This window comes from Chiroxiphia lanceolata, chromosome 16 (assembly GCF_009829145.1).
Source record: "Chiroxiphia lanceolata isolate bChiLan1 chromosome 16, bChiLan1.pri, whole genome shotgun sequence".
Lineage (NCBI taxonomy): Eukaryota > Metazoa > Chordata > Aves > Passeriformes > Pipridae > Chiroxiphia > Chiroxiphia lanceolata.
In genome coordinates, this window is record NC_045652.1 from 10,875,923 (window position 1) to 10,895,789 (window position 19,867).

The following is a 19,867-nucleotide window of genomic DNA, read 5'->3' on the forward strand; positions in this document are numbered from 1 at the left end:
CTGTTAGAGACAGCTCTCAAAGAGCACCAGGGATGTCCAGCTTCCAAGCAGCTCACACGCTGCAGTGCTGCTCTGACAATAAATGAGGTTTGAAGCAGCATTTGCATCCTCTGGAGCTGCTCTTTTCCCAGCACACAAAGTGCCTTTTTTGTCTCTCCCAGTGCAGCACCTCCACAAAAAGATTTACATCCACACAGTATTCTGAAGAGTTTTAACATAAATACATACGATTTTGACAAGTTTAAGCCCAGCTAGCTTGAAAATTCGGCTAAAAGTGCTTTTAAGAAGTACTACTGGTACATAATATATCATGTGGGGTTAGCTGAGACAAAGGTTTCATTAAGAGCACACTTAAGAAATTCTATAGGATGGGTGCAGATTCAAAATATCTATTAGACTCACCTGTAATCTCACGTGTGTAAATAATATGAACAGCCACTGAGACATGTGCAGCAATTCCAGTGTTAAACAAGATCAGCATCAAGACCACTGAAGATTTTGCAGCCACAAAACTACACCGCTAAAAGGACCTTCAAAGTCAGTTTTAACACACCGTAGAAGCCAACAGGTAGAAGAGCTAAGTCAAAATGCAGTAAGAAAAGTCTACAAGAGATAACACTTTTCTTGTGGTATTTCATGTCTTGCTTTGTACAAATCCCTGCCCTGTTAAAGCAGACTTCCGTTTACACAATGAAGCACAGGGCTTCATCTTTTCACACACAATAAAAATTTCAACTAATTTGTATACTTGTGGCAATCTCAATTTTAGCCTCCAGGGGTTGAGGTTGGAAAGTACGTTTTCTACAGCTTATATTTTCTTTGTTACTTCCATACCTCTGCTTTTTAATAACCTTGATCACAGTGACCCCAGGTGGCAGATACAACCATGGCTGCTTTCAGAAGCTGAGCCAGACCTTCATATTTCCTCACGATGCTGAGAAGTCCCTGTGCCCAAAATCAGAGTCCCCAGAATCAGTCCAGGACAGCTCAGTTGCTGCTATGGGACTGGGGAGGGCTCATTCCAAGCAGGTCAGTAAAAGCCCTTATGGGACAGAGCAATCAACAGGACTTCAGGTTTTCATTTCAGAACTTCCACTCCCCATTTATCCATGGAGGTTTCTTCAACAAGTCTTCAGCTTTGCTTGAGTCCAGCAGCACAAACATCTGTTTCTGGGCTAATTCAGGCTGCTGAGAAGCTCAGTGAGGTGCCTGGCAGGGATCCTTGTGCTGCTGCAGCCAGGCAATTGCTTTGCCTAAACCCAACCATTTAGGTAGTTCTGTACTACCAGCTTGCCCTGCAGACATGCACCAAGTTGCTTATTCAAATGAGACATAGATCTAGATACGACAAAAAACGTTAAGTGTTCTCCCATACCTTGATTTTAGTAGAACTTGGGTGCCTTAATGCCTTTCTCCAAGCCTCAGGCACCCTACTTTGCTGCTCCAGCTGCCTCAACAGCTCCCTGGTTTTTCTCTCTATACTGCCTATAAAAATGCTGTGAGAACTTTGCATTTTGTGACCCATCATGAAGGACAGCACAAATAAAAGCATTACCAAAGCAAAATACAAAATTAACAGGAGGCTGAAAACTCCGAGGAGCTTTTCCATCTTTATAAACCAGTGTTATTTCACAGGTATAAAGGATCACTGAGTCAACTCTGTTCTGCTGTGAGCCACACCCATCAGCAGCAGGGCTTTGCACTTCAGAAGAGAAGAATGTGCTTTAGAGTTGATGCAAACAAATCAATTTTAGTACAAAGGGAGACTTTTCAAGCTCCTCGCCAGAAGAAAAGCTGCCCAATGTCATTTAGTACATGGTACTTTAATTTGTATCAATCACCCATCACGTACATTAATTTTAACTTCACATGTGTGAATTTTAATCTTGAACCAAACCAGCTCTGAGGGAAGGAAGCACATGGCACGCCCGTGCCTTTCCCATGAGGTTGCTCCCTGACTCCTGAAGAGCTCCCTAATGGCAATGAAAGTATCCTGCCATTACCAGAGGGTGTCACTACGGCACCGGAACAGAGCAACAAAACAAATAAAAGAGATAAACAAGAGATGTGGAGAGCCCGAGCAGAAATAACCTCAATGTAACAACCTTCGCATGAATTGTTCATCATCTCACCCCTGGGCTTTCAGAACATGGTTCTCGAGTCTGAGAACAGTATCACTCTGTATTTTGTTTTCTTCCTTGTATCTCTGGTGCTCTAAACACTAAGTCTTGGAAGGAAGAAAGGAACTACCTATTAGAGCTGTTTGCAGAATCTCCGTTGTTCCCACACAACTTCAACTTGTTTTCCATGAAAGCACCCTTTGAAAATGAAACTGTTCTAAAACCACATAATTCACATCCACAATAACTCTATTTGTAAGGCAACTGTTTTCATAGGAAGCTGCTGGAAAATAAATCTAAATTTTCTGACATAGTGATATATAGTCCAGGTAATTAAAAAGAGCCTACACTGAGCATGTTAAGTGATTTTGAGTGCTGAATTTGGTTAAAATCCTAAACCAGAAGAGGAAGGAAGTCTAAGAGCCAAAGAGAACAGTAAAAGAAAACACTCTCAAGCCTGAATAAAAAAACCCCTGCAACATAAGGAAGATCCCCAGGTGCACCAAATTAGTAGGTTTATTGTCTTTCTAGGCTAAATGCAATTTACTTAGTACCAACAAATGGCAGGAGACAGATGACCATGAGCCTATATTAATATGCTGTATGATGGCCAAGAAACTTGACAGACGTTGGAATTTATGCAGAACTCGATTAGGATGTGTATGTAAGGGATCAGGCATTAAAGAGACGTGTGTTGGTAGCTGCTGCTCTGAAGATGACTGTCCATATCAGAGGGTGGGGTGACTGTGAAAAGGAGAGCATTAAGTCCCAGATGCCACAACACACTGCCCAAGCAACTGAGCAGCTTTATTTCAACTATATTTCAGTACCAGGGTAAACCGACTGACGCTGCTGAGGACAGTTTTGATTAGGAAGAGCTGTTCCTGCAAAGTGTTGCAGAGCTCTTGTCAGCCTGTCAAGAAATCAAACCTTGTGCTCTAATAATAGAATAATAATTTAATATTCTTGGAAACAAGTTCTAGTCAAAGCACAGGATTTAATAAATAAGAGAAGAAATGGGATACATGACATACCATTAAAGAACAGTAGGTAAACTTGGAAGAAACACAACTTTTCACTATTTTAAACCAAGTTTCTAAAAGCAAAGGAAAATCTGCACTGATGTTGTAACCACATTGCAGAAAGCAGCTGTATGAGGAACATGGGTCAACTGCAGCGATGAAACTGTCAGGACTTGAAATCAGGGCAGCACTAAAATATTTTAATATAGCAAATCCAGTCTATCGTGGTGAAGGTTCAGTTGCCTGTTCTGGGAATTATTAGGGTGTCAAAAGGCCAAAGTCTATTTCTGGATACTGAAAAGTAATTCCCATTCACCTCATAAGATAATGATGTGCCTCAGCTAGGGAAAAGAAGAGCAAGCATTTCAAAGGTAGCAGCAAAGTCTCCTTACATATCCTTTCAACAAAGAATAAAATAAGACAAAGTTAAATTCAGAATATATTTAAATCTGTTGTTTTGTTTCCCTTGTTTCTCCCTGGCTTTTCATGGCAAATATGTCTCTCAGAATATCAGACAGATGAAAAATACAAAGATGTGGAAAGCAGAGGTGGAATTTGGCTTAATGACAGCAGACTTGGTCTTTCATTGCAAAGGCAGAGAGGGATATCAGGAGGTGTAACCTTTATGTGGACCTTGTACTAACTGTAAATATAAAACAGACTATCAGGACAGTAAAGTGCTTTCCTAATAATAAGAATTAAAGCTCTAGACTGAGCAGTTTATTCTGCTTACCTCAATTATCACATGTGGAAAATTATTCAATTTATGTCTCAGCCCTTACTCTGGGACATTAATTCACATGAGCAAGGAACTTTCAAATCCTCTGGAGTTATGGTGTAAATCTATTTCTTTCACACAGTCATATCCACAAAGAGAAGAATAAACTAAACTTTACTCTGCAAACAGTGATGATAATTGCCAATCTTTTAGTTACTCAGACAGTGCAGGATCAGCAGCACAGGATACAAGTAGGTAAGATGTGATCAGTGAAAGAGTTTTTATAAGAAGTCATCACTATGCACTGCTTGGGAATACTGAAGTAAATCGCTCAGGAGCAAGTTTTGAGCCAGCATGGCTCTTTTGTCAAGAAAACAGAGTGTTCAATGCTGAGACACCAGCCTCACTGTCTGACCAGCAGTGCAGAGGGCTCAGGGTACCACTCGCTGGGTGCTTCACTTTCTCCATCAGCAGCAAGATCAGCCATGCTGTGCACAGCTTTCCTGATACCATCTAACACAGGCTACAAGAGCTCAGAGGCTCCTAAATACCCATCCTTTGTAACTGAACTAAAACAATAGTCTAGCAAGAGTCCCAGTCTGTGCCTATTTCAGGCTTCCAAGAATCAGTCGGGCTCCAAGTTGCAAGAGCTCGGCTTTCAGGGGTACCGAAGCCATACAAGTGTTTTGCTCACAAGAGATGGCTGCTAACTCTTCATTAAGTGAAATAAATTTTCATGTCATCACATTTTGCCATCTTTGAAAATAAGCCCACAATATTCTGGAGCACTTCAGAAAGTGCTGCAAGAACCAGAAAAAGCAGAGAGCCAAGTTTGATCTGAAGGTTTCAAGCCATGGAAAAATCTGCCACATCCCAAGCTAATTTAAATTATGGATCAGTTCCCTGATTACTCTAAAAAGAAAAACTAAACTTTTCCAGTCTGAATGTGCCCAGCTTCAGCCACCAGCTTTTGGATCTCACATGCCTCTGTCTGTTAAAGAGACCGTTGCTATCATTTATCTTCCCCTCTTAGATATGATAAATTCACCTTCATTCTGCCTTGTTAAACTTAATACAGTCTCCACAAACAAAACTGGGAAGACGCTGATTGCCTTAAAATAGCATCTGATGCTGGTTTTTGGATATGCACTATTATATTTTCTTTTTAATGCACCACACAGAGAAGCACATTATACTTTTCTAATGCAAATTTCAGCTGTCAGCAAGCATGTCTTTGGATGATTTAAAAATATGAAGTTGAATAAATATAAAAAAATAAAATCCCTACAAAGAAAGTGATAGTTTGGGAGTTTGCTTTTTTTTCTGGGCGCAAAAGGCAAACTGAAAACCCAAATTCTTTTTCTGCCTTTTTAAAAAAAGAAAAAGAGAGAGAAAAGGAATCTGGTGGTGCCAAAGGGTGAAAGTATCCCATTTCGGGCAGTGTGAATATCTGAATTTAGCAGCTGACAGTGCATGGTGTGTCAGTCTCTTACAGCTGTTCCAGTTGATTCAAAGACCATCTTTGTTTCTTGAAATCTTAGCAACTGTTACTTTTTTCCAAAGACAATGATAGACCAGCTGTTACCTCACAAGATGCGATGTACTTCAGGTCAAACTCTTTAGAAAGGAACTTGTAAAACAAGAACTAAATCATTGTTTGGGTTTGTCAGGTTTTTTATCATTAGGAGAGAGTTAGCAGCTTAACAGTCAAATAACTTACGCTTGGTATTTCCATTAAGTGCACTGGAATGACAGAGAAATTTCATCTGGTTGTTGAGCTGAATCCACTCTTTCTATGTAGAAAAAACCCACCACTAAATCTCACAGTATTATAGAATATTTTTTGTTTGAAGGTCAGTTTCTTTCTGTCTTTCCAAACACAGTGTTACTAAGCAGATGTCACCTCATAATGGAAATGCACGGGTCTAACCATCCAGAACATAAGGTGGGGATTTTCAAGAGAACCTTAGAGGAGTTAAACACTCACTTCCCACTATATATCAATCAACACGAATATCTAGTTCCTTTAAGCTCTTTGAACATCCTCTCCTAAATGCATAACTAAGCAGCTTAATCACAGAGTTGATCCTCCAGTACCGGTACCGGTAATACCCCCACTCGAAGACACGTAGGCTTTCAAAGCCATGCAAGGTTGCAGAATCAGTCACTTAATGAAGACTTATTAGAGTAGGAGTAACTGTTGACAGGTTACCTACAACCCTTCTGGGGGCAAAAAGAAAGGAAGCAGCATTTTAAAGAGCTGTAGTTGAAATAAACCCTTGTTCGTCCAGGCACAAAGACAAATTACTGCTTCCAGCTGCTCCAATGCAGAAGACAAAGACTTGCTGAGAAGAGGGGATGTTCTTTTATTCAACCTTTGTGTTTAATTCTGCAAAGCCTTAGCATTGAGAAACGTATTTTCAGAACCACTGCCAGCTAATTGTTGTGTAAAGAAGCACACAAAGGCACGGTCACATATATTGCAGTGGTACAAAAATTTTACAAGGCCTGTTAAATTCAGCAGTAGTCATAATTTTTCTACTTTATAGAGAGAGAGATAAGTTTAGACTCAAGATTTTTTCATGAGCATGCATGAGTACTATTTGCCTCAGGCTGTTTTTTCTAGATCTAAAAAGGATTTATGTAAATAACTTCTCTGCTTTAACTCTGTTTTTCAGAATGGGTGACATACTGCCCATATGTAAACCAGTGCTTTATGCAGAATTAAAAATAACCACCATTAGGCATGGCGCCGCCAGTATTTGTGATGAAGAATATAAACTGTCTAACAAAACACTGGGGGTGAATCACAACCTCTAAAAAGCTACGAACTGACAGTATTTGTTTCTCCAGATAAAAATATCCACTAATACCAAATGTGTGTGCTTTTAGTTTTAAGAGACTAACCTACCCACCAGGCCAAACAGTGACATCACAAAAAGCACATCCCTAGCACAGAGTCTGATGCTGTCGGGCTGTTGTAAGGGGATTGATACCAAAGCAGATACAATCTCCTGATGACTGCTGAGAGCAGAACTTTGCATAACTAATTTAAAGACTGCTGCCTGCAGGCACCACAATGGTAATTAAAGACAATAATTCTTGGATAAATGAGATGGATGTACTGGAAAATAAAGTCAGTGCTAAATTCATAGCTAATCCTTCAACGGAGAATTGGATCATTTATTTTCCAAGCGGCTGGGCAATTCTACCTGGATCCAGTTCCATCTCTGCTGCCAGATGATTCTTGTCTCCAAAATCCATAACTTTTTCTAGTTTAAGCAGTATTCCTCATTGGCAAGCTCCAATTCAGCAGGACTGAATGTGCTTCCATTTGAACACATGAATAGTTCCTTTGACATCCATAGCAAGTCAATGGAACAACTCACAGTCAAACAAGCATTTTTAAATACCATGAGGAATCAAGGCCCTAAACAAGGCATAAAGGCACAAAGAAAAGCTGGATTGCCAGGAAGTTTACCCGGAAAATACCTCGGTGCTACCCAAAGAAGGAAAGTTTTGTTTAGATTGCCTTGGTTGATTTGAGTTTCCTCTTTTTTTTGGTTGCTTACAAGTAGAATTCGCAGTCCTATCATCCAATAGGACTGAGGATCAGAAAAAAATCCCACACACAGTGAGGTTTTGCACCACTTTCTTCAGTAACAAACCTGTTACATGTGAATATAACTTGTATATTCACACCTCCTCTGCCCCCAAGCTACCACTGTCTGCTGACCACCTCCTGGAATTCCAGCACAGATAGGACTTTCACACTTTTACAAACCTTCATGGGATGCATCTGCACCTAGTGCATTGGGATGATGCTGCATCTCCTCTCTCTTTTGCTACTCCCAAAAAGGAGTGGGAAGAAACCTGTCCAACCCTGTTCACAAAAACTCTTAATATATATAACCCAAGGAAGGCCTGTTATGGACTCAGCAAAGCCCTTCACCCCCACTCTTCATGCCTCACTATGCAATTTCTCTCTCATCTCTTATTCTTACTTCTCATCTTTTCATCTCTTATCTTCTCATCCCCCCTTAACATCCATGTTGGCACAACATGGACTCTTGAAGATACAGAAGTACTAGTGCAGTATCATGGGAAGGGAATTTTTCTTGCACTGCTCTGCACACTGCAGGCATATATGAGGCATGGGCAGAAGCTAAATCCATGTTTGTTTTTTAACAAAAGAGTTAAGTTACAAATGCAAGGAAAACACAGGATGTGTAATGAATATGTCATAGCTGTGGCATCCTGTTTCTAAAATATCTTGCTCCTGAATGGTGCCGTCTTAGGTTTCTTCCACATATATGAGGCTTTCCAGCTGGCCTGCAGCCAGTGCTTTAATAAAACATGGTATTATGCAGAAGTGAATAAAGCTTATAGCAATAATAATGTCCTTGAAATTCGCTAATCACCAGAAGTTTCAAGAAGATTTTAATACGAGATCAACGGGACAACAACTAAAATTCATCTGTTAGGTACAGAAAACCATTTTTCTCATGATAAATTATGCCTATACTGAAAAAAACCCACCCAAGTCATTACTGACCCAGATAGAGAGTGTGTTTTCTGAATTCGAAGACAATACTTCACTGCAAAGGATCTGCAAGCACTTCAAGAAACATTAGGATGTAAAATTATTACACGTTGAAGAAATAGTCTGAGAAAATAGATACATTTTCAGTGAAGACACAACGTAGGGGTGACCAACAACATAAATACAAGCTGAAGATTCACTGCCAAGGGAGTATTTCTGCAGGAAAGGATCCAGTGATTCCAGTGATCACATGCTAAGTAGGAGTCAAAAATATCTCACTGCTGGGAAAAATTTAAAGAAACAAGAAAGACATGGAACAATTAGAGAGAGCTGAGAACAATAAAAATGATCAGTAGTCTGAGGAACCTCAGCTGCAAAGGAAGATGGGGAGAATTCATCCAGCTGAGAAAACAGGAGATGAACAAAATAACAATAACCCTTCAAATAAACAAATAAATAAATAAATAAAAAGAGAAAACAAATATGCACAGTGAAAGAGTTTCCCACTAGTGAAGATCCAAGATTTACAAAAACAGAGAGAGCTAAGAGACTTCTCCCAGCCAAACACAGGAGAAACAAAATTATGTTCAAAGAGATTTGCCTAATCTGTTCTTAACAATTCTAGGTCCTGCAATCTATTTAAGTATCCTTACCCCTGGAAATTATTACCACGTGTGTAGTTTACACACACGTGGCAAATCATCATCTTTTATGATTTAAGCTTAATTCTGATGTTTTGTATTCAGGGGACATGATAAATCATTTCCCCTCTGTGGCAGCCCTTAATACATTTTAAAAACACTGTTGTGTCTTGGTGCTGAAGAAGTCTTAATTTGGGCATGAATGTCTTCCAAATAGTTTTATGTTTACACCCAGTAAGTCCCTACAGGACTCCACTTTGCCACGGATCATGGCTTATAAAACTGCCTGAATTGCAGCACACAGGTTACTTAAAACACACTTGGTAAGAAGGTAACAGAACATTTTTTTCTGAAATGAGAGCAGTAAGATGATGGGATCTGCAACTTGTCTCCAATTTTGTCTGCAGTATCACAGTAGCATGTGCCTTCCACAATGTTTGGGAGGATGCTGGGAAAAGCATAAGAATTTTTGCTTGAAGCAAAGTCTTGGTTGGCCTGCACATGAAGCATGAGTGCCAATGTTCACCTTTACATCTGGGCCCCAACAGGCACAGATAATAAAAAACACCCTTTATTCTCCTACATTTGCCATGCAGGAAACACACGAGAGTAAATGCAACACTGTGTGCTGCTGGAATAAATACAGCAGTTTTATCTCCTGTCAAGTTCATTTGTTGGTACTTTTTTTGTACCTTTATAAGAGCTCAGCATTTTAGTAAAAGCATTAAATACAATTTCCTTGTTTCCAAAGCAATTTCACACCAGTATACTGTTCACAGAAACAAATTTATTATTAATCCAAGTAATAAAATACACAAAAGTATTCTAAAAGCTGTTGCAGGCAACACAGCTGCCTGTACATTAATAATAAATGCTTCTAAAAATGATGACATTAGCTAAATATTTATCTACCCTCTTTACTTCTTGATGAACAAGTTTTACTTAGCATTTACATACAGATATGGAGAGTGTTTAACCTTTCTACTTCTTTGTGTGGTCAGGAGGCCACTGAGCTTCTGAACAGGGCCCGAAAGATGTGCCTCATGACTCAGCAGAGCAGTCAGGCACTGGTGACATCTTGAAAGCAGGAGAGACACTCACTCCTGCTGCTCTCAGTCCTGCTCTCTCCTCCACTGGTTCTGCTTCAGTTATATTTCCTTCTCCTCCTCGACAATCATCAGCTTTGGTTCCAACTTCCATTCCCACAGCAGGTCACCTCTGAACTTCTTCACTGCCCCCTCTCAGTGTCTGCCCCTGTCCAGCACAGACAGAGCATCCTGTCAATGAAATGATGAAAAAAATACTTTTTATTTTTATCCACAGAAGGAAAACGAACAACTTCTGCCTTTTGATTCCCCTTAACTATTCAACATCAGGGTAGAGCCAAGTGGGTGTACTTGTATCCCAGCATTACATGACGAACGATAAAAAATCGTGGTAGCTACACTGCTGGGTCAGAAGAGATTAGGTCAGTCAGACTGGCCCCTTGTCACCAATTTTGACTTTATACACCATTTCACAACTAGGAGGCCTTAGAGGACGTTAATCCTCTGGATATCCAAGAGTGGGAGAGGAAATGAAATGCTGCCAAGTTATGGGTGTAATTGTATCTTTGCATAGACAGAAATCCTTCCCTGCCTGGCCGGAGCCAGAGCAGCAGGGAGGGCAGCGGTGCCGCCCCCGGCTGATCTCTGTCACATGCGAAACTCTCAGATGTCACAGCCCAAAAGAAGGGGGAAAGTTTATGCAAACTCCTAATGGTCTGCAGAATGGACCTGAATCGTGAAATCATATTTGAACCAGGAGGGATAAGATCTGCAAGGAACTTCTTCCCCTTATCCAGCCATTAGAATCTCTAGCACAGGCCACTGAGGACAGCACTGGAATGTTATTATGTGTGACTTCCTACCAGCATTCTGGAGGGACACCACAAAGATAGAGATGCACTTTCTGAAATAAGCACTGTAATTTCACCTATGATGTCTTTTTATTTGGTACAAATGCCATCATCAAGGCTTTTATTCAATTTTTTTCTTTTTGCTAGGACTTCCTCTTGGATCACAAGGGCAATGAAGACCAGAGAAACAAGATGGCCTCTGCCCTCAACTGACATTAAAGATAAACTTTTGCAAAGAATATCGCCTATAAAAATGTTGAATTTATAATGCAGAAGTCCCTCACAGACATTTCAGTTTTCCCCAGTGTAACAGAGGAGAGGGTGAACACCCCTTACCTGGCTGTAGGTCCAGCTCCACAAACGTTTTCTCTCAAGGCTGGTTCATCCTTGAACAGACTGCAGAGCAATTGCTAATTCTTCTGGGTGCACAGCCTGGTCTTCTGCATCACAAGATGTTCTGTGCTGCAAGGAGCTCCTTCAGAAGCTATTTTGCAGGACTGAGCATATGTAAGGCTTTGATGAGCACCAAGCCAGGACCAGGGTTGCTGGTCCTGCAGTGATTATAACTAGCAGGTCTTTAGAACACTCTCTGCCTGGGAAAACTGTCCTCTTGGTGACCATCTCCACAGCTTCTGCAGGATGTTTGCACACCAGTGTGAACTATGCTTTTCCAGAACTTCTTGCTGCAGTCACATCTGAGCTTTAACTAACATGCTCCACTGCCCACCTAACAAAACCCTTTTGGAGCCATCTCCTCCAAGAATTTTTGAGTGGAGTCACAAAGGAAGTAGAGCACAGAAGAAACAGAGAACAAAGGGCAGAACCCCCATGTGAACATGTGGACAAACCCTGTGTCATCACATGGGGTGGGGGAGAGGAGAGAGAAGTTAAAGCACACGTGCCTTGGGACCTGCAAGGTGATACAACAGTATTATCACATCCAGGCTTCACTACCCAGGCACTGAACACATCCTGACTGCAGAGTAAAGACATCCAAACCTGGAATGAACATCTGCAAGAAAGGGCTTTGTCACACCTCCCAGCCAGGGAAGAAAACTCCATCAATGCACATATGACATAGGGCTCCTCTGACAGACTGCAACTCAGTTTGGGGTGGTAGGCTCACTGATACACATCCACATGTTCTCTGCAAGTCATTAAGCTGTTTTTTTTCATAATTAAGCCCATCACCCTTCTAACAGCCCTTTTTCCCCCACAGCTTATAAATATTTACACTGCCTGTCAGTATTTCCCAGAAAATCTAATATAGCCCAGTATTTTTGTTATATATACAATATTTTACTACACAATCAAAATCAAATCATTAAATATACCTATACCTATTAAAACACAATAAGAAATTAATCTTGTGAAGCCTTGATATTGCTTTAACTTTTTACAGCTAACTCCTCATCAATTAAGAAAAGGTTTGGATAATGAATGTGTGATATATCCACGTAAATCTGAGGTCTTGCTACCAGTGATCACGTAACAAGGCAGCTCTAGGAAAAGGAGGAACCACATAAAGTATACATCAGGTGCACATGTGTGGAAACACAATTAAAGAGCCATGCATTCCTGGTTATGCAAATGAGAACAGCAGTTCCTTTACAGTTAAAAGCCCATTCCCGCTGCAGATAATGGGCATTTTGCCACTGGCTTTGAGAGAACCAGGACCTTACTCCAGAGTTTAATCAAGATCTGCTTGAAGTTAGTGGAAAAGTCCCATGGGAAAACAGTGGACTGCCACATCACTCTGCAGAGCTGCACTGTTCTTTATAATATTAGCAACTTTTGAACAGTTTGGCAAAAGTTGTTGATCTGCTGCTAAAAGTACTGTTGCAGTTACAGTTTCCCTTTTATTGCACTTTTCAGTATCATTTTACACCAGAGACTCTGTGTGTGTGTGTGTGCAGGGCATAGATGACAACCCTGTTTGAAGCGTGGCACAGGAAAAGATGCGATATAAAATAAGACTTGGAGAAAAATATTTCAAGAGCAAAAAGACGCTTGTTTACCTTAAATTCAGCATGACTTCTCATGCAATCAATCATTCCTATGGAATATCTGACACACAGATAATATGCTACACTCTGCCTTTATGAATAAGGGTTTATGTCAGACGTAAGGAGCTTCAGAGCTGCCAAGCAGCAATTGCAACACCAGTCACACGGGTGGCAGAGCCATAGAGCAGACTGACATAAATATCTTTTCAGAGAAGGAAAAATGGAAGAGTCATCCATTCAAATGAGGAATTAGTCCATCCTTCCCACACCTGAACACCTCCCACATTTTGGCCAGAGATGAAATTAGATGAAACAATGACACTGTCTTCAGTGTAGAAAGCGCTGAGGAAAATAAACACCAACACCACCATTGCAGAACAGAAAACAAAATCACCCTGCCTAGCTTTCCACCAATCCCAGAGCCCAAACGAAGTCATATACCACTTGCTTTACTGAACTTCAAATCTGCATCAACAAGATGCAGACTGGAAGTGATGGCAATGGGATGCTCCAGCTTGCTGACTTCTCCATGCCTGACAAACACAACCAGACAAGGGCAATAGAGCACGATGTCAAGAGTGAGCTCAGTTAAATGCAAAAAGAGAACAACCTATTTGTTCACTGCAGTCTTGTCTGCAGAGCAGAATGCATGCATCCTTCTCTGAGTTCCTTCTTTTTTTTTAACCCCAATGTCAGCAATACCCTGCTGTGCTTGTCATGAGGCTTGAATGAGGCCCACTGACACATCCCTGAGCAGGGAGATGGTATAGAGATGAATATACTCCAGTGTAGAACCCAGAAGTTTCTAAATTTTTTGACAATAGAGGCAGAACCTGGTCAAGCTATAGCTGGAGGGCTGCAAAAGCAAAGAGTCTACAATGCAACATGGGAGTCTGTGCACATCTCTTCACTCCTATCACATATCCATGACAGGACAGTCTGCCTGACAGAGGTAAAGGGACACAGGGAATGGATAGGAGAAACCACATGATCATGATGTACAATCAGGACAGTGCGAGAAAAAAAACTTTTCCTTCAGTTTTTGTCTCTCACTCTACTTTGATAACATGTTACTGAAATGTCCCTTTTCAAGCCCTAAAACCTGTCCTTTCAGTGCCTGTCACGTCAGTATGCTGACAGGATAATCAGGATTTATAGCAGTTCTGCACAAGAATTCTCTGCTGTGGGAGAAAAAGCCAGAAGAAACGTGCAAAGTTAATCCTCTTCTAATTACTCCAGAAATCTGCATGTTAACGTGGTACCATTAAGATTGCAAAGTAATTAAACTGTGTAAACATCTGCAAGAAGGAGCAAAATTTGCACAGTTGGAACGTGCTTTGACTGCAAGGATTTGAGTAGCCCCAGCAAAGGACTGTGCTGCTGATGTTCTGTGCCAGAACTAAAAGTGTCAGTACAAAGTTTTTGCTCTTTCTAACCATAGAAGCACAGAAAAGTGGGGTTGGCAAGGGCCTCCCCACATCAGTGTCTGCTGCAAGGCAGGACTGACACTGCTTATGTCACTCCTGGCAGACCACAGCCTAATCTGTTCTTAATGGCCTCAGATGGTGGAGACCACAACCTACCCAGGCACTCAGAGATCTCTTCTTGGATCTGACTTGACTCTCTCCTACTGCACTTTAAATCCGTTACTTTTTACCCTCTGGCCCACACAGCAGTTTATTCCTCATATGCTATTATTCACACACAATTACAAGCTATTATTGCACCTCTCTGCCCCAACATTTATTCTGCAGGGAAACCAAACCCATTTTTTCTTCAGAAATGGTGTTATCTAGGTCTGTGATTGTTCCACTCTTCCATGAACTTCCTCCCACTGTTTATTCTTGAAGTTTAGTGCCCTGACTGGACACTGTGTTACAGCTGAAATCTTTCCAACACCACCAGGACTTGTCTTGTATGTTCTGTTTATTTACTCCAGTAAAATTTTCAAAATAGCTTGACATTAATGACTATTATTCAGAGGATGAGTCACAATAAGCTCCACGTAGTTTTACAAGGAACTACCAAAACTGCAAAACTGTCTTATAGTTATAAAGGTGTTCTCCCTGCCTAAGCATACTTCTCTGCCCTTGACTTAGTGACAATTCATCCTGCTTTTACTAGAACATTTCTTCACCCTGTCAGCATAATTCATGACTCTGAATTCTACTCTTGTCTCCAAACGTTTTAGCAGCCCTTTCCATCTTTATGTCATCTAAAAACCCAACACTCATTGTCTGTTCCACCAAGGTCACTAATGGCAATAATGATGAAAAGCAGACCAACCCCTCCCACACTTCAATATATCTTTCCATTAGAATGATGGACTAGTGATAACTGCTACTTGGTATGGCAAGCCAATCAGTTTTGCATCGACTTCATGGTGGTTTCACTGAAGAAATGCTTCCCTTGTTTTTTTATGAAACCATCATACACATTAATGCCAAAAACGTGACTAGAAGTCAAGCTGTTCGGCCTCCATTGTGTCTCCCCCAGCTACACAACTTGCTACTCAGTTCTAGAAAGATATTTTCAAGTTTTTAAAAGTCACATTGGCTGCAACTGAACTCCTTGGTCTCCTTCAGGTACTTAAATATAATTTTTTTGTCCCAGTTTTTCAAAGAACAAAATAATTTACCTGTAATTCTCTTTTACCTCTTTACAGACATCATGCTTTTTCTTTCCCTCTCTTTCAGCACTTGACCTATCTTCCCTGAGTCCTCAGAAGTAATGACAAATGCTTCTGAGAATGCTTTAGCCAATTCTTTAAGTAATATAGAATAAAGTCCATCAGGCAGAGCTGATTTGAAAATTTTACATGTGTCTGAATACAATCTAACACCTGTTCTTGTCCTTTATTAGCTTGTGATTTTACCCTCTCTCATAATACCATAAATGCTTTTGAGGGTGCACCTGGTATGACTCAAATGCATCAGTGAGAGTAGTTTCAATTCCTGAGTTAAAATTTAATTTAATTTCTTGTCCTCAGACCAAGATATTCCTTTAAATCATAAAGCACCTCATACCTTCGTTCATTGTCATCAAGATGAGCAAAGAGCACATTCTTGGAGATGGCCTTTGCCAGAGCAGTCATGGTTTTATAGTCCTTTGGAATAACCTGTGGAGAAAAGAATGAAGGGTAATTACATACCTGGTTGTATTTCTTCATAGATCGTGAAATGTATTGAAAATTCCATTTTTCAAGGAAATGGATGCAATTTGATTTCAAACACTGAGACGGGATTAGGCTATAATACAAAGCTACTAGGAAAGTAATGAATTAGAGTTTTGATAATGTGAGGATAAGGATTTATGTTCTCACAATGACACCCAGAAAAGAAATATAAGATCAGGGATGAGTGGGGAGAAGGATATACAAAAAATACTATAATTAGCAGGTGCTGGCAGCTGTGTAGTCTCCTTTCAAATCTCTTGGACTAAGGAAAACATATTTCATATTGGTTTCCCCCCCAACAATATCAGAAGCAACCTATTTCCAAAATTAGAGAATTAGCAACATTTCTTTAGGTAAAAGGCAGAAGTGATTTAGAACCAGTTCTCACAAAGAATTATCTACATTTATTTCATGGGGAAATACTGCACCATGAAGATCTGAAGTTAAACTCTGGCTTCAGATATCATTTGTATTGACTGCTGTAGTCATTAGACTACTCAAATTAAGTCTAGAGAAGTATATATGTATAAACTGCATGGTTGTATCAGAGTGATGTGTAATCTAATTTATCTAAAAGCTTAAATTCCTCAGTGTTAATCACTGAGGATACATTTGGCCAGTATCTTATTCTTGGTTTTTACCCTATCAAATGAACATTGGATTGAATTGCAGTCCTGAACTCTTGCTCTATTAAGAAGGAATATCCAAGCTGTTCAGCTTACTGCTGATGAGCCAAAATGGTAGATAATCAAATCACTAAGACATTCAACTCCAACCTTTCTGGCTGATTCTGAAATACCACAGACTAGCCTTTCTCAGTGTAAATTTGCAGCAATGAAACCCACAAGGTTTTGTGGGTCTGTTGGGGCAGGGACACAGAAAACAGGGGAGAGATTCTTGAGATGTAACCAGGCATCTGACCAAAATCCAGCGCTGGGAAGAATCACTCAACCATTTCTTACATCACTCTTCCAAGTAATACTGAATCTTCTCTTTAAGCTGATAACTCTCTTTAGAGCAAGATTCCTGTTCTGTTAGTTGTTAATTATGTTATGCCAGATGTGTTGACAAATACTGCTTTCTCTAGTTCAGGAATGAAGCAACGAAATAACCCTCCGCAGGGATCTTCCTCAGTGCTCCTCTGAATGGAGCCCTGCCACGTGCTTGCTCAAACCACAGAGTTAAATCTCTTTTGATTTTCTCTCCAGCAACTTAACTCACTGCCTTGCCTTTAGCACTACTCATTCCATAGCTCACCCCTTCAGGGGAACCTTCGAATTGGCTTATGACCCAGATGTGTTTCTATCCAACACCTGAATTCAAGTCAGAGGTTCTTCCTGACTACTATCTAAAATTCCATCTGTTTCCAATAGTCTAACACAACCTTTGCCTTGCTTTTTACCCTTTAAGATTTCATAATTTGTCCTTTCAGTGTCTACCTTTATTTCTGTATTCTAGAAATCTCTGTCAAAAACACACATCCATGGGATTCGCCATGGGATTCATTTGCTTATGGCAGAAGACAAAGCATTGACACAAACCCTTTCAATGCTAGTTCTATATTCCTTGCAGCATCTATGGCTTTACAAGAAATCATCCCCTAAATTATTATTATTTAAGCTCAGTCAGTTCCTAGGATATTAAAATCATAACCACCTTAATCATAGAACACACAGAACATGATTTGTATTGGTGCTTCTGGTTCTTGCCTACCCTTGCTACTGTCTGGACTTAATGGTATCACAGTCAAAAAATGAAGAAAACAAAGTTAACTTCAGGTTCCATTAGAAACATAAAAGAATTACTCAGAGGGTAGGGAGGAATATTTCTTTTGATTTTCAGAAGAGTCAGATGGAACCCATAATAAGCTCAAACAAATGTGATCTCTTCATGGAGGTTTTTCAGGGGGGGTATTGCAAACTGCACAGAAAGAAGTGTTTGGAAGTGGCTTTTGAAGTATCATGCAAGTTTTTTAACAGTGCAGGGCATTAATAGCCTGACCACAGTGCTGTTGAAATTTACTGTATACATGCAAGAATTATTTAACTGCCACAGGAATACTCCTCCATACTTGTTTTAAGGATGACTGGCTCTCCTAATTCTTTGTCTCTTGGGACAGAAGTGCCCAGAGCAGCCAGTGAACTTGTATCATAAGTGGATGACAAAAGCACATCTGACTGCAAAGGCAAAAAGTATTCTGCCAAGAAACAGTGACTGACAAAATGTATTCCCATAAAGAAAAAGCTCTTTGAGTTAAAGCTACTCCAGGCGTGCACAAAAGCACATTAGTAGCATCTGTCAACCTTATGAAATATATTTTGAGCCTGGTTCCCTAAACAAACATGACATATGCTATTGTAACATCTCTCTTTTAATAACCTTTGAAAGCTTTAGACAGCTTCAAACTATTTTGCAGAGTTATTAAGAGATCTCAAAGCTACGACATAGCTAGATACTTTTGTGAAAAAGGCAGTTAAAAAAAATAGAAGCCCAAATTAGAGCTCCTAGTGAAGAAATTACCTCATTTGGGATTGGCATTCCTTCAAAGACAACGGTCACATAAAATTGCCCAAGTATGGTCAACAGATTTCCAAAATCTGGTTAGGTGGTAGCCAATCAACATGGAGAACCTAAATGACTTTGGTTAGAAGAAAACTTGAGGTAGAATTGCGTTTGGTTTTGGGGTTTTTTTGGGGGGGGGGAGGAAAGCAGGAAATTCAGCAATAAAAAAGCTGCTCTCCAGAAGTGTGAGGTTCTGACCAAACTCAAAGATGCTGAAGTCAGTGATTATCAAGAAAACAGCTGAGAAGTACTGACACTGTTAGATGGGGAAACAGATGAGCAGCACATCTCAGAAAGGAAGGAACAGAAAATGCTGAAGCCTCATTGGTGGTGAAAGCACTTAGTCAAGGATGCAGCCAAAGAACTCCAGTGTGAAGATGGTCAAGCCATGCCCATGATGGAGTGAGAACACTGTCCTACAGGCTGACCCGTGAGTCCAAATTATGAGCAAAATCTGAGCCATTGAATTGTGCTGTACCTCTCAGAATCAGAGATTTGGTGACACATTACCTTTCTGACGTAAGAAACAGCATCTTCCTCAGTGTACACTTCTGCACTGACCCCCCCTCTCCTGCGCCGGGCTTTGACCACTGGGTTGGGAGGAGGAGGGGAGATCTCATCGTCATGAGAATCAGACTGGGAGCTGGATTTCTGCCGAGCCAGTATTTGTTTGCATTCCTCCTGCGAGGCAAAAAGAGACAATAAAACATCTCTTACCCATGTAGCTCCCTTGTTGGATATACTCAATTCACTCTTCTTTTATGACCATCAGCAAGCCCTTCACTTCTACGTTTGGATGACTGTCAATTTACACATGTGTACTGCTGGAGGGAAATGAGAAATTCCATGTGAGCAGCATTAACTACAGGCTGTGTACAGGCATCATCACTCCAGTACTTGACCTGTTCAACTCTTTCTTACACATAATGGAAACCAATGTATATAAACTGCAGGCATATCTTTGCAGCTACTCCTGGCTGAGAAAGCAAAACAACAAGCCTCTTTTGCTTACTCTCCAACAGCACAGCTGTTATTTTCTCAGTTGGCTTGTGCATATCTTTGTCTCTTGTACAGATAACGTATCAGAAGTCACACCCCAATATATTAGATAGGTTTCTTCATCTTGCTCTGCTTTGCAAGCTTACTATCACCAGAAACAACAAAGATGCTCCCTACTCCAGAA

General features: G+C 40.4%; 1 protein-coding gene across 2 annotated transcripts in view; it reads right to left on the bottom strand.

Moving 5' to 3' along the window:
- Nucleotides 1-19,867, bottom strand: part of PRKAR1B (protein kinase cAMP-dependent type I regulatory subunit beta) — a 93,824-nt gene that overhangs the window by 63,870 nt on the left and 10,087 nt on the right. For both annotated transcript variants that reach the window (XM_032704123.1, XM_032704125.1), the window contains exons 3-4: nucleotides 19,195-19,365; nucleotides 15,974-16,065 (exon numbers count right to left, since the gene is read on the bottom strand). In XM_032704123.1, coding sequence (XP_032560014.1) covers nucleotides 15,974-16,065; nucleotides 19,195-19,365 — 263 coding nt within the window. The remainder of the gene's footprint in view (nucleotides 1-15,973; nucleotides 16,066-19,194; nucleotides 19,366-19,867) is intronic.